The sequence below is a fragment of the Microtus pennsylvanicus genome, chromosome 7, assembly GCF_037038515.1.
Source record: "Microtus pennsylvanicus isolate mMicPen1 chromosome 7, mMicPen1.hap1, whole genome shotgun sequence".
In the NCBI taxonomy this organism is placed as follows: domain Eukaryota; kingdom Metazoa; phylum Chordata; class Mammalia; order Rodentia; family Cricetidae; genus Microtus; species Microtus pennsylvanicus.
The window spans coordinates 119,077,380-119,092,377 of NC_134585.1; the positions used below are offsets into that span (position 1 = coordinate 119,077,380).

General features: G+C 45.5%; 1 protein-coding gene across 5 annotated transcripts in view; it reads left to right on the forward strand.

The window, feature by feature from the left end:
* Prune1 (prune exopolyphosphatase 1) overlaps nt 1–14,227 on the forward strand; it is a 35,650-nt gene extending 21,423 nt beyond the window's left edge. For all 5 annotated transcript variants that reach the window (XM_075978179.1, XM_075978177.1, XM_075978180.1 and 2 more), the window contains exons 5-8: nt 920–1,078; nt 3,016–3,110; nt 9,640–9,798; nt 12,359–14,227. In XM_075978179.1, the coding sequence (XP_075834294.1) occupies nt 920–1,078; nt 3,016–3,110; nt 9,640–9,798; nt 12,359–12,787 (842 nt within the window). In that variant the 3' untranslated portion in view covers nt 12,788–14,227. The remainder of the gene's footprint in view (nt 1–919; nt 1,079–3,015; nt 3,111–9,639; nt 9,799–12,358) is intronic.
* The last annotated feature ends 771 nt before the right edge of the window (nt 14,228–14,998 follow it).

Consider the following 14,998-nt stretch of genomic DNA (forward strand, 5'->3'; position numbering starts at 1 on the left):
TTCTGTGGAGTGACTTTAGGTATTTTCAAACACTCTTCAGAGCAGGCTCCATTCTTAGGAATAATTAGCCAACAAAAACCCTGGGTTTTTGCTTTTGTATTTTTGTCTTTTTTTAAAAAAATTTTTAAATTTTCACATGGACGTGCGTTTTGCCTGCATGTATGTCTGTGCACTACATGTATGTCTGGTACCCTCAGACACTCAGAAGAGTGTCATTGTTGTGAACTGCTGTATGGGTGCTGGGAATTGAACTTGAGTCCTCTGGAAGAGCAGCCAATGTTCTTACCTGAGCCATTTATCTCTCTAGCCCCTACCTGCTTACTTGAGAGAGAGAAAGAACATGCAGTTGGGTGGGTAGGGAGGTGGAAGCAGAGCTGGGGAAGGGAAAAGAATATTAAATTTTCAAAGAATAAATAAAAATGTAAAAAAAATCCGTGATGGAATTTGGCTTACTGAGGAGCTGGATTCCCCTGAGGTTGTGAAACCCACAAGGCCCAGGATGCCCAGGCTTCTTTTTATTCTATTTATTTACTTTTATGTGTGTGTTTTGTCTGCATATATATCTGCATAATGTACATGCCTGGTGCCTAGGGAGGCCAGAAGAGGGCTTTAGAGCTCCAGAGCCTGGAGTTGTCAGCTGCCGTGTTGGTTCTGGGACTCTGTAAGAGGAACCAGTTCTCTTCACCGCTGAGCGTCTCTCCAACCTCAGGCTTCTTGTCCACCTTCCCAGGCTCTTCATTGTGTTTCATTTTGGGAGTTCACACTTAGGGCATGGTCAGTCCAAATGTATTGTCTGTTCTCATGGTTTGCCCTGGCTGTACTCTCTAGATTGTGTCCATTGGGTTTGGAATTACATGTGTGCCGGTGGTTGTGACTTGCTCACAGTACTCCTGTTCCTCCATATCCCTTCCCTTCGTAGGTACCATCATTCTGGACTGTGTCAACATGGATGCAAAAATTGGAAAGGCAACCCCAAAGGACAGCAAATACGTAGAAAAGCTGGAGGCCCTCTTCCCAGATCTTCCCCAGAGAAAGGACATCTTTGATTCTCTGCAAAAGGCAAAGTTTGACGTCTCGGGTATGATGGATTTCCCACATGAGGAACTCAGTGGGCAAGCTTTGAACATGGCATCTAGAAAGGTGTCAGAGCGATGTCAGAGCGTTAAAATGGTTTACTCTGTACACCAGAAAGAAACAAGGGGCATCATGGCTGCCCATGAATGATTAGTCATCTGCTAGGTTATTCCATCCTGAGTTTGGAAGAGATAAGAAGAGCTGGGGATGAAGATCTGGGGATGGTAGCCCATGCTATACTCCCAGCATTGGTGAAGCCAAGGTGGGAAGACAGAAGGTTCAGGGCAACCTGCACTACTTAATGAGTTGAAGGACAGCATGGTTTATAGAAGGAGACCCTATCTCAAAAAGTGAAAGCTACATAGAAAAACCCTGTCTTGAAAGAAAAAAAATAAAATAAAAGGGACCTAAAAAAAATCCAAGACTAGCTGAGAAGTGGCAGGTACACACATTTAATCCCAGCACTTAAGAGACAGAGGCAGGTGGATCTCTGTGAATTCGAGGCCAGCCTGGTCTACAGAGTGAGTTTCAGGACAGCCAGGGCTACACACAGAAAACTATGTCTCGAAAAATCACGAATAAATAAACAGACAAATAAATAAATAAATTTAGTCCCAAGGCTATATGCATAGCCCAAATGGGACTTGATGGCTAGGAAAAGGGAAAGGAAGGAAGTAGGTGGTTCGGAAGGCAGGTGAGCCTGGGGATACTGGGAGGGTAACTATGATCAACGTATTATATGAAATTCTCAAAGAATAAAAATTGTAGAGTCCCAGTCTAATCTGAGAATGTAGGCCATAAATAACATATATGGGGGGTAAGTTATCAGAGCAGGAGCCATGTGACTGGAGAAAGAAGAAAGCAATTCAGTGTATGTCCAAAGGACAAAGAGAACCAAGGACTCCCATAATCTACCTGTTGGTGTAAGAAAAGCAAAAATAGGAAGCTGAAATGTGACGCGTACTTTTAGGAAGTTAAAAGAAGACAGAAAGGAAGAAAACCCCAGGGCCAAGGATGTAGCCAAAGAGCAGGCCCCACCCAGCATGCACAAGGGCCCAGGTGTGACCCCCAGCAAAACCAATCAATAAAGAAAGGGTGATGGGGGGGGCTGGAGAGATGGCTCAGCGGTTAAGAGCATTGCCTGCTCTTCCAAAGGTCCTGAGTTCAATTCCCAGCAACCACATGGTGGCTCACAACCATCTGTAATGAGGTCTGGTGCCTTCTACTGGCCTGTAGGCATACACACAGATAGAATATTATATACTAAATAAATAAATATTAAAAAAAAAAAAAGAAAGAGTGATGGGGACAGGAGGAGGCTGGGGAAGAGGTAAAAGCCTGTTGTGTTGGTTCTGATTTTTCGTTTGCTTTTTTGAGGTGTTGTGTTTGTTTTAATGATGTGGTCTCACTGTATAGCCCTACCTAACCTGAAACTCACAGTATAGACCTGGCTCGTCTCAAACTCGTGACTCCATAGCCCTGGAATAACAGTGTGCACACCACACCCAGTAAACCGCCTCTTCTTTGACCCTTCTGCAAAGTCCCTTACTCTAAAGGTGACCATTCAACTCTTCTGACCTGATTGTTACCATCTTTTAAATTTTTTATTTTTTAATTTATGGGTGTTTTGCCTGCATTTTGTCTGTGTACTATGTACATGTCTGATGCCCTCAGAAGATAGAGAGGGGCATCAGATCCCCTGGAATTACAGTTACTCAGTTTTGAGCTGCCATGTGGGTGCTGGGAATTGAACCCTGGCGCTCCGGAAGAGCAAACAGTGCCCTTAGCTGCTGAGCCATCTCTCCAGCCTGTGACCTGACTAGTCAAGTGATCCCTTCTGTAATTACATCTTCACTTATTGCTCCCGTTTTCCTCGTCTTCCCCTTTATGGTGTTAGGCCGCATGCCCTCTCTGACTCCTAATTTCCTGTCTCTTTTCTAGGCCTGACCACTGAGCAGATGCTCAGAAAAGACCAGAAGACCATCTACAGACAAGGCACCAAGGTGACCATCAGTGCAATCTACATGGATTTGGAGGTAAGAGCCAACCGCCGGTGTGAACGTGAAGGGAGCATCTTTCTTCATCCACGAGATTTTGCCCTTCACTCCTGCCCACTGTGGGCTGCCTTGGTACCTCTCCACTTGTCCCGGTGTCCTCTAGGATTCTCCACAGCCCATCACCTCTCACTGTGTTGCTGTCATAGTCTGGGTATTAGCTTCTCTGCGCCCACCTCAGTTTTGCATATAATCAGTGATTTTGTATATATGTATTTTTTTTAAATATTTATCTATTATGTATACAATATTCTGTCTGCGTGTGTGTCTGCAGGCCAGAAGAGGGCACCAAACCTCATTACAGATGGTTGTGAGCCATCATGTGGTTGCTGGGAATTGAACTCAGGACCTTTGGAAGAGCAGGCAATACTCTTAACCACTGAGCCATCTCTCCAGCCCCCTATATATGTATTTTTTAAGAAATACTTTAACAGGGCTAGAGAGTTGGTTCAGTGGTTCTTAGCATTGTTCACTTTACAGAGGACCTGAGTTCAGTTCTCAGCACCCACATAGTGGTTCACAGTGATTTGTAACTTTAGTTCCAGGGGCTCTCGTGCTCTCTTTAGACGTCTATGGGCCCCCCCACACACACACATAGTACACTTATATAATGTAGGCAAAACACCACTCATAAAGTAATCTAAAACGAAAATATATATATATATTCTAGCCATTAACAGCTGAGCCATATCTCCAGCCCTTTCAAAATATTTTTTTTATTGATAAAAGGAGAATAAAAAAAAAAAACAAATTTCCACCTCCTCCCAGCCTCCCATTTCCCTCCCCCTCCTCCTACTCTTCTCCCCCTCCCCCCACTCTTCTCCCCCTCCCCCCACTCCTCTCCCCCTCCCTCTCCAGTCCAAAGAACAGTCAGGGTTCCCTGCCCTGTGGTAAGTCCTAGGTCCTTCCCCCTCAAAATATTTTTAAAATTACATTTATGCCAGGCATGGTGACACATGCCTTTAATCTCTGCACTCTGGAATCTCAGAGGTAGGCAGATCTCTGAGTTTCAAGCCAGGTGGGGCTACAGAGTGAGACCCTTTCTCAAAACAAAGCAGAGTATTTATTGGCGTTTGTGAGAGAGTGTGTCCTGTAACACACTTACGAGGGTCAGAGGACAACAAGCAATAGTCAGTTCTTTTGCTTCTACTATGCAGATTCCGGGGGTTGAACTCAGGTTGGCAGCAAGTGCCTTTACCCACTGAGCCATCTGCTTGGCCCTGTTCGTGTTGTTTTCAAGACAGGCTGGCATGGGACTGTGTAGTCTAGACTGGTCTTGAATTCAAAACAAGCTTCCTGCCCCTACGTAGACAGAAACGGCTCAGGCATATTCCTAGCTAACTCTTATATCTTAAATTAACCCATTTTTGTTAATCTGTGTGTTGCCATGAGGCTGTGGTTTACCCATAAGGTTTGGCATCTTTCTCCTTCTGTAGCTACATGGCGTCTCTCTCTATATATCTCTGTTTGGATTTCCCACCTGACTTTACTCTGTTAAGCCAGTGGCCAAAACAGCTTTATTCATCAACCAATAAAAGCAACACAAATGCAGGACATTTCACATTATCTCCCATTTTCTGTCTGATTAAAAAGGAAGGCTTTAAATTTAACATAGTAAAATTACATCTACAAAATGGCCCCATGTTGGGTGCCATTTATAAATGGAGACTGCAATCACATTTTGTCTGCCACCCAGACCCAAATAATCACACATAAACTGTATTAATTACAACACTGTTGCCGGGTGGTGGTGGCGCACACCTTTATCCCAGCACTCAGGAGGCAGAGGCAGGCAGATCTTTGTGAGTTTGAGGCCAGCCTGGTCTAGAAGAGCTAGTTCCAGGACAGGCCCCAAAGATACAGAGAAACCCTGTCTCCAAAAAAAAAAAAAAAATCCCTTTATGGGCTGGAGAGATGGTTCAGTGGTTAAGAACACCAGATGCTCTTCTAGAATGACTGGGTTCAATTCCCAGCATCCACATGGCAGCTCACAACTCTCTGCACCTCCAGTTCCAGGGGACCCAACACTCTTGTACATGACATACTTCCAGGTAAAACACTATTGCACAGGAAATAAAAATAAATAAATCGTTTAATGTGGTGGGACAATGGTCCTAAGTATTAAAAGAAATTAATTACAGCACTGTTTGGCCAGCAGCTCTGGCATATTCCTAGCTAGCTCTTATATCTTAAATTAACCTATTTCTGTTAGTCTATATATTGCCATGTGGCGTTAACTCATTTTCTACAATGTCTTTCCTTGGTCGCTAGCTGGCATCTGCTTGACTCTGCCTACTCTCTCTCTATCTCTGTTTGGATTTCCCATCTGGCTTTACTCTGCTAAGCCATTGGCTGAAACAGCTTTATTCATCAACCAATAAAAGCAGCACATATACAGAAGGACATCACACATCATCCCTGCTTCTAAGAGCTAGGATTACAGTCTTGAGCTACCATAGCCAACTGTAGAATGATCCTCAACAAATAAGAGTGATCACTGCTCTTATAAAGGATCAAGGTTTAGTCCATGTCAGGCAGTTTATAACTACTTATAATTTCAGTTCTAGAGATTCCTATGCTGACTGGCCTCTGTAAGTATCTTCTCTCACATAGACACACTTATATATACACATAAATTTTTTTTATTTTAGAATGTATGTATATATAACCTGAGAATATATATCTCAGGCTAGGTGTTTTGGCTGGTTTTATGTCAACTTGATACAAGCTAGAATCATTTGTGAGATGGGAACCCCAGCTGATAAAACATCCCCCATAAGATTGGGTTGTAGGCAAGACCATATGGTATTTTCTTAATTAGTGGTCAATGTGAGATTGATTGGTCTGTTAGTCCTGAGTTCTGTAAGAAAGCAGACTGAACAAACCATGTGGAGTTACCAGTAAGCAGCACCCCTCCATGGCCTCTGCATCAGCTCCTGCCCTGACTTCCTTCAGTGATGGACTAAGATGTGGAAATATGAGCCAAATAAACCCTTTCTTCCTCAAGCCACTTTTGGTCATGTTTCCTTACAGTGATAGTAACCCTCACTGGAACACCAGGTATGGTGGCAAGTGCTTTTAATCCCAGTGCTTGGGAAACAGGCCAGCCAGGGTTATGTAGTGAGACCCTATCTTAAATAAATAAATAAATAGATAAAATAATAAATGAGATCACATCTAGTCCCTCCTTGCTTTATTCTTTTTCACTGTGTTTCTTACACAATCTAAAGCTTTCCCTGTACCTTTATCTGCCCTCTGACCTTTACTCTGGCCTTACCTCCTTCCAGCCCTGATGGTTCTGGTCTCCAAGGGCATCAGCATTCGTGTGCACATACACATTTGTGCTTAATCAAATAAATCTTTGAAAACAATAACAACAACAATCGAGGGCTGGAGAGAAGGCTCAGTGGTTAAGAGAACTTGTTTCTTTGTAGAGGACCTGAGTTTGGTTCCTAGCATGCACTTGGAGGCTCACAAGCATCTATAATTCCAGTTTCTGGAGCTGGAGAGATGGCTCACTGGTTAAGAGCACTGACTGCTCTTCCAAAGGACCTGGGTTCAAATCCCAGCACCCACATGGCAGCTCACAACTGTCTGTGACTCTAAGATCTGACACCCTCACACAGACACACATGCAGGCAAAGCACCAATGCACAGAAAATAAAAATAAATAAGTTTAAAAAGTTCCATGGAATCAGACATTCTCTTCTGACCTCTGTGGACACTACCAAGTATACACATAGTACAAGTACATACACCCAGTCTAAACGCATAAAGTAAATAAATCTAAACAAAAAGTATTACAGTTCCTGTTATACAGTAGTCTCATAGGTTGGTCTGTTTACCAGTGCTGAGGACATGCTGGGCAAATGCACTACCACTGAAATTGGATAAAGTTTTCACGCCCCTCATTCATATATTTCAGGTCCCATGTGGATCACACACACAGTTTAAGAAACCATGGTATAGGGGCTGGAGAGATGGCTCAGCGGTTAAGAGCACTGGCTGTTCTTCCAGAGGTCCTGGTTTCAGTTCCCAGCAACCACATGGTGACTCACAGCTATCTGTAATGAGATCTGGTGCCCTCTTCTGGCCTGCAGGCATATACACATTCAGAATATTGAATACATGATAGATAAATAAATCTTTAAAAAAGAAAAAATATAGACAACACGAAAGGGTTGCCACGCAGCCTAGCCACTGTACAGACTGACACTTTAGAATGTAGTGATGGCTCAGTTGCCAGCTCAGATCCCCAGGACATGGGCACCAGCAACTCCAGTGTCATGCAGGGAGGAGACAGAGGCTCACTGGGGCTTCCTGGCCAGCAGCCTAGAGACAGGAATACGGCAAAAGTGATAAAGCAGCACACCTGATGTCCTCCTCTGGTCTCTGCGCATGCACATATACACGCATGTATCATGTGCACATATCACACACGCACACTAACTGAAGAAAGGCCAAGAATTGAGAAAAGCCCAGTATGATGTATTAAAGAAAACGCTGCATGAAAAATATTTGGGTGATATAGATTAGCAAAGAGTGAGCCAAGGATGGTTTACCATCCTGAAGGGAAACCAGGGCAGGACCCTGGAGACAGAACTAGCTTGCTCTTCATGGCTTGCTCTGCCCGCTTCTTATATAACGCAGGCCTTTCTGCCCAGGGTTGGCACCACCCACAGTGAGCTGGGCCCTTTCCTGTCAATCATTAGTGTGAAATGCCCCACAGGCTTGTCCACAGGCAGGTCTAAGGGAGGCGTTTCCTCTTCCCAGGCGAGCAGAAACTCTAACTGGCACATCCGGCCACACTCACGCTCTCCTTCTCTGTCTTCTTCAGGCCTAATCCTTAAAACAGCTGTTTGGTAAATGCTGTCTTCTTATTTTATTGAGGAAGCCTAGGCCCGGAAGGTGGGATGATTATCACTTCTTGATCTTACGCCTGAGAGGCACTGTAGTAGAGCTAATTTTTAAAACAATTCTGTCTTAATCGGAAGCCTGCATTCTCCCCGTCTGTCACAGCTCCAGCAGAAATGCTCCATACCGTTGTAGTGTATACACACTGAATCACATGCACAGACCGCTTGTTAGCAAGGATATGGTCTGGCTGTACGCGTCCCTTACTTGGTAGTAAGAAGTTTGGCTGAACCTTATAGAAAAGAAAATGGGAAGTACACTTAAATGCATTGGCACAGGGAACCACTTCCTAAATATAACCCCGGCAGCACAGACACTGAGAGAAACAATTAATAAATAAACTGAAAAGCTTATGTAAAGCAAAGGACACAGTCAACAAGACAAAATGACAGCCTACAGAATGGGAAAAGATCTTCACTAACCCCAAATCAGACAGAGGTCTGATATCCAGAGAAATTGGACACCAAAAGATCACATAATCCAATTAAAAAATGGAGTACAGACCTAAACAGAGAACTCTCAACAGAGGAATCTAAAATGGCTAGAAGACACTTAAGGAAATGTTCAACATCCTTAGTCATCAGAGAAATACAAATCAAAACAACTCTGAGATTCCATCTTAAACCTGAAAGAATGACCAAGATCAAAAACACTGATGACAACTTATGCTGGTTGTGGGGAAAAGGGAACATTTCTGCGTTGCTGGTGGGAATGCAAGCTGGTACAACCCCTTTGGATGTCAGTGTGGCAGTTTCTCAGAAAATTAGGAAACAACCTTCCTCAAGACCTAGTAATACAATTTTTGGGTATATATACAAAGGATGCTCAGTCGTACCACAAGGACATGTGCTCAGCTATGTTCATAGCAGCTTTGTTTGTCATAGCCAGAACCTGGAGACAACCTAAATGCCCCTCGACCAAAGAATGGATAAGAAAAATGTGGTACATTTACACAATAGAGTTCGACACAGAAGAAAAAAATTAACGACAGCTTGAATTTTGCAGGAAAATGGATGAAGCTAGAAAACATTATTTTGGGGACTGGAGAGATGGCTCAGCAGTTAAGAGCACTGACTATTCTTCCAGAGGTCCTTAGTTCAATTCCCAGGAACCACATGGTGGCTCACAACCACCTATAATGAGATCTGGTGCCCTCTTCTGGCCTACTGGCAAGATACTGTATAAATAAATAAATCTTTAAAAAAAGAAAGAAAGAAAGAAAAAGAAAGAAAGAAAGAGAAAGAAAGAAAACATTATCTTTAGTGGGGTAACCCAGACACAGAAAAACAATTATCACATGTATTCACTCATAGGTGGTTTTTAAACATAAAACAAAGAAAGCCAGCCTACAAACCACAATCCCAGAGAACTTAGACAACAGTGCAGACAGTAATAGAGACTTACATAGATCTAAGAAAGTAAAAAGGACAAGATCTCCTGAGTTAATTGGGAGCTTGGGGGAGCTTGGGAGAAGATTGAAAGTCGGGGGGGGGGAGGGCAGGGAGAGAAGCAGAGAAAAATGTAGAGATCAATAATTAACAATTAAAAAAAATATGGTCTGGCTGTAAGCGTCCCTTACTCGGCTTCATCTTTCTAGGCCTTTCTGCAGCGGCTGGACCTCCTGGAAGACCTCAGTGCTTTCTGCCATGAGCACAGCTATGATGCCCTGGTTGCCATGACTATCTTCTTCAACACTCAGAATGAGCCAGTACGACAATTAGCTGTTTTCTGTCCCCACTCGGCACTTCGAATGACAGTAAGTCTTCCATCAGTCAATCTGAGGGTCAGTGACCAGAGTGTGCCTTTGTGTTCTATAGCTCTGTGCTGAAAGACCCTGCCTCAGGCTGTATCTTTATAAAAGGGTGTGTTTTAGTTTTTTTTGTTTTGTTTTGTTTTGTTGTTTTTTTTGATTTTTCGAGACAGGGTTTCTCTGTAGCTTTTGGTTCCTGTCCTGGAACTAGCTCTTGTAGACCAGGCTGGCCTCGAACTCACAGAGATCCGCCTGCCTCTGCCTCCCGAGTGCTGGGATTAAAGGTGTGCGCCACCACCACCCGGCTGTGTTTTAGTTTTATTCTTATTTATTTATTTTTTTGAGACAGGGTTTTTCTGTGAAACAGTCCTGGCTGTCCTGGAACTCACTCTGTAGACCAGGCTGGCCTCGAACTCATAGAGATCCTCCTGCCTCTGCCTCCCGAGTGCTGGGGTTAAAGGCGTGCACCACCACCACCCGGCATAATTTTTATTCACTATTGTGTGTTTGTGTCCATGTGAGCATGTGCATATGTGTGTATGGATGCCCATGGAAGCTAGAAGAGGTGTTTAGATCCTGTGGAGCGAGAGTGACATAGCCACCCAACATGGATGGATGCTGGAATTCAGTTGTCTTCATGATTGTGCAAGTGAAGTCTCCAGCCCCAGGCCCAGCTACTCAGAATCTCATAGACAAGGACCAGGCCCCGTGCGTGTTTTTATCCACATGATCTACGAGGAGTAGCCGTAGGCATACAATTACTGAGAAAAGCACTCCTAAAGCTAGAGACAACAATTCCTGCTTACGAGGAGTTTGTAAAACAAACTCTGGTTACAAGGAAATGTCAACCTGGACTTAAAAATTTGCTCTTAACTGGGCATGATGACCCAGGCCTGTATTCCTGGAACTTAGGGAGAGACTGAGGATTTAGCTCAGTGATAGAGTACTCACCTAGCCCAAGCCCTGGGTTTGCAATACCATTCAAACAAAAACAAAAACAAGCAACCACAACAAAAAAACATAAAAAAAAGCCGGTGGTGGTAGCACATTCCTTTAATCCCAGCTCTCAGGAGGAAGAGGCAGGCAGATCTCTGAGTTCAAGGCCAGCCTAGTCTACAAAGTGAATTCCAGAACAGGCTCCATAGCTACACAGAGAAACCCTGTCTCCAAAACAAACAAAAAACCTAAGAGAAAATCAATTCTTTCTTTTCATTGTCTTGGCAATTTATGGACAGAAGGGTGTGGCCCAGGGGTGGGGCACTTGCCGCTCGCGCGCAGGTATGTGTGTGTGTGTGTGTGTGTGTGTGTGTGTGAGAGAGAGAGAGAGAGAGAGAGAGAGAGAGAGAGAGAGAGAGAGAGTGTGTGAGAGAGAGAGTGTGTGTGTGTGTGTGTGTGTGTGTGTGAGAGAGAGAGAGAGAGAGAGAGAGAGAGAGAGAGAGAGAGAGAGAGAGTGTGTGTGTGTGTGTGTGTGTGTGTGTGAGAGAGAGAGAGAGAGAGAGAGAGAGAGAGAGAGAGAGAGAGAGAGAGAGAGGAGAGAGAAGGGGGCCCCTCCCTACCCCTGCACACACAGTAGGACCCTTTTCAGCTGTGCACTAGCTAGAAGTTGTGTGCACCCGGGAGAGGAGTGTCTGCCTTTGCTGCCACATTTCCTTTGTTTCCTCCCCTGGTGTAGGGTAGCTGGCACATGGAGAGAAGTAGGTTTTATAATCAGGTAGACGTGATTTCTGTCTTGGGTTCCTGCCCACTCGCCCTTTGAGCTAAGCCAGAGGACTAGAGTCAATGACTCAAGTAAGTGTCATCATTGCAGTCTGCCGTGGCCGTCAGCGTAAAGTGCGTTCTGAGGCAGAGTCCATGTTCATGTGACTCTCACCAACCATGCTAAGGGAAGGTACTTCAGCTATAAGAAAGTATCCTCCCATCTTCCGGAACCTACCCCTCTCTGCCACTCTGATGATGGTAGCTACCCATGCTCTTCATGCTGGGAGATAGGATCTTTTTACTGTCTACTCTGCCATCTCATCCCTCCCTCCTAGGTAAGACATTTAGAACACTACTTTTGATGACAGTCCTGTCAAGAGAGAGAGAGACAGAGAGAAAACCTCTGTGTACTTTGATTTCAAATATGTCATCTAAATAAATGTTCCAGCCATGCTGTGTGTCTTATAATATCAGCACATGGGAAGCTGAGGCAGGGGCATTACAATGCATTCAAGGCCAGCCTAGGCTGCTTAGTAAGTTCCAGGGTAGCAGTATGTGTTAAGACCTTGTGTCAAGAAAGAAAAAGAAAAAAGAAAAAGGGAGGTGGGGAGGTGGTCTGGAAATGTAAATCATCTGCAGCTTGCTTGCCGGATGCTTGAAGCCCTGGATTTGATCCCAGGCACCTCAGTTGGGGATGCTGGCACACAGGTAACCTCAGCACTGAGAAGGCAGAGGTGGGTGGGTCTGCGTGTGTTCCAGGCCAGCCAGGACTACACAGTGAGACACACAGAATACTCTTCCCTCCGTCAGAAACCTCAGCTCTCTGCTGTGCCAAATTTAGCATCAGCCTTGTTCTTGTCTCCTGCAGATATGTGGCGTCCTGGAGCAGTCCACCTCCCCAGCCTTGAGGCTGACCCCCATCCCGAGCCTCTTCCCTGACCTCCAGACCTACCTTCAAGGCAACACCCAGGTCTCTCGCAAGAAACTTCTGCCTGTGCTCCAGGAAGCCCTCTCAGCCTACTTTGACTCAAGGAAGATGCCTCCAGGGCAGCCTGAGGTAGTGGGAATGTCCAGGGAGCAGGCAGACAAGGAACTGGACAGGGCAGGTAACTCCCTGATGGCTGGACTGAGTCAGGATGACGAGGACCCTCCGCTGCCCCCCACGCCCATGAACAGCTTGGTGGATGAGTGCCCTCTGGATCAGGGGCTGCCTAAGCTGTCAGCCGAGGCTGTCTTTGAGAAGTGCAGCCAGATCTCACTGTCCCAGTCGGCCAGAGTCTCCCCATCAAAGAAGTGACTGTTGGGAGGGGTGGGGAGAGTGGAGGAGGTGGCTGCCCACCTCAGGTGCATGTTTGGAGATGTCTGACCATTTCAGCAAGCGTGTCTGTTGCTCCAGGATCTGGTGTACTGTTCTCCTAAAGCTGGGAGGGAAGAAAGCAGCTGCTGTAAGAATGGCTTCCTGCCTCTCCCAGCCAGTCTCTACCAGTCAGACAAGTTTTATTTTATTATTTGATCTGCACTGATTTTCCTCTGTTCGAATTTTGATGGGTATGGTGTGATATGCCACTGTCCTGGCAGAGCGGGACTGAAGGAATGTAGACCCCATTTCCATGTCTTCAGAAGGCCCATGGGCAGAGCCAGGTCTGTCAGGAAACCAACTACTTGTCTTCTTGAATTCTCCATTTCATTTTTTAAAAGTTCTTCTTGAGACAGAGACCCGTCTAGCCCAGACTTGCCTTGAACTTTGGATGTGTCTGAGGCGAGCCTTGAACTCCTAATCCTCCTGAGTGGAATTGTAGTCACGTATAACCAACCATACCTGACCAGTCTCTCATCTTTTTTTTTTGTTTGTTTTGTTTTTTTGAGACAGGTTTTCTCTGTAGCTTTGGAGACCAGGCTGGCCTCGAACTCACAGAGATCCGCCTGCCTCTGCCTCCTGAGTGCTGGGATTAAAGTCGTGTGCCACCACTGCCAGCCTCGTGTCTCATCTTGCACCTGTGGCTGGACTTCCTATTTCTTTGCCTGCTTCTGTCCCAGGGTCACAGGAAGCCTGAGGAGACCCGGAGCATCAAGATGTTCTTGGCTTCATGGAGCACCCAGGAAGGCTGTTAGTACCTTGTAGGCATTTTTTTTCCTAGGAGGGAAGAACTTGATTGGGCCATGGATGTCTCCCGCCTCAGTGGCTCTGGCAGGTTCTCGTCTGTCTTTTCTGGTGTTGCTCATGTTAAAGAAAGCATGGGTGGGTGAGACATTTCCCTATCTGTAAATGAGGGTTAGGACTAGATGTTCCCGGTATCCTGTGACCTGCCCCCTCTTTATGTCAGCCTTTCCTTCCTCTGCTGTCTTCCCTGGGAGTGCTCAGAGTTGCTGGATTGTGTGTGTTTATTTGTGATTGTACCAAGGGACTTAGCCTCATGTAGCATGTACAGGGATACATCATGACCCGGCAGCGAGCTCTCTCCCAGTGACTGGTCTGCATGTGTGGTCTCTCCCTCTCCCCCTTTTTTTCAGCCAGCCCATTTTCCCTGTTCTTACCCCATTTAAATTGCAAACAATATTGATGAACTGTAGGATGTGGCGGTTTGGGGCAACCCGACTTCACTTTAGGGTATGATGTCTGTAGCCATTGGGAACGTGAACTATTGGTGCGATCACTGAACCAAAGGGATTGTGTCCTGTGACTTTGGTACTTTGTTTTGCATTTTTGTTTTGTATTAAATACTTTCTTCCTGTTTGAGGTCTTGTCTCTTTTTGTAATCGGGCCTGGAGAGTCTGAACAGCCTGCAGCTCACCTAACTCGCCTCCTTGTGCTCTTCTGATAGTGGCTCCACCTCCGACAAACCCCTCTCTCGCTCCTGCTTGGTTGACTCAGCTGGAGCGCTCAACCTTCCCTATGTGATTTCTGTCACATAGCTGTGCTTAAAATATTCAGTCATGGCCTCAGTTTGGTTTTTGTTGGTTTGTTTTTTGAACAGGGTTTCTCTGTGTCTCCCTGGATGTCTTTGAACTCGCTCTGTAGAGCAGGCTGTCCTGAAACTGAGACCCACCTGCCTCTGCCGTCCTAGTACTGAGATTAAAAGCGTGTACCACCATGACCTGGCCTGTTTTGTTTCTTTTTTTTAAAACACTCTCCCAAACTGCCCTTGCTTATCAAACAACTGGAGCTAACCTCTAAGGTTTAGCAATCCTCCTGCGGAAGCCTCTCCTTGCTGAGCTGCGATGTGAGATGCCCAACTTGTCTTCTCTTTTCCTCATGCTGGGAAAGCAGGTCCAAGATGGACTGAAAGCAGAATGATTCCTAGCCTTCGTGTGTGTGTGTGTGTGTGTTTCTGGTGATTGAACCTAGGGCCTCATGCACGCTGGGCCCGCGTTCTGCTGCTGTCCTCTTTTTAATGGTTGCTGCCTTTGAAGCTGCAGCTGTCCTAATCAGCAACCGCAGCTCTGCCGCTACCAGCAACCAGGCTACAAGTAGCGCAGCCTGAGGAAATTCTGTTCCCTCTGGCACCAC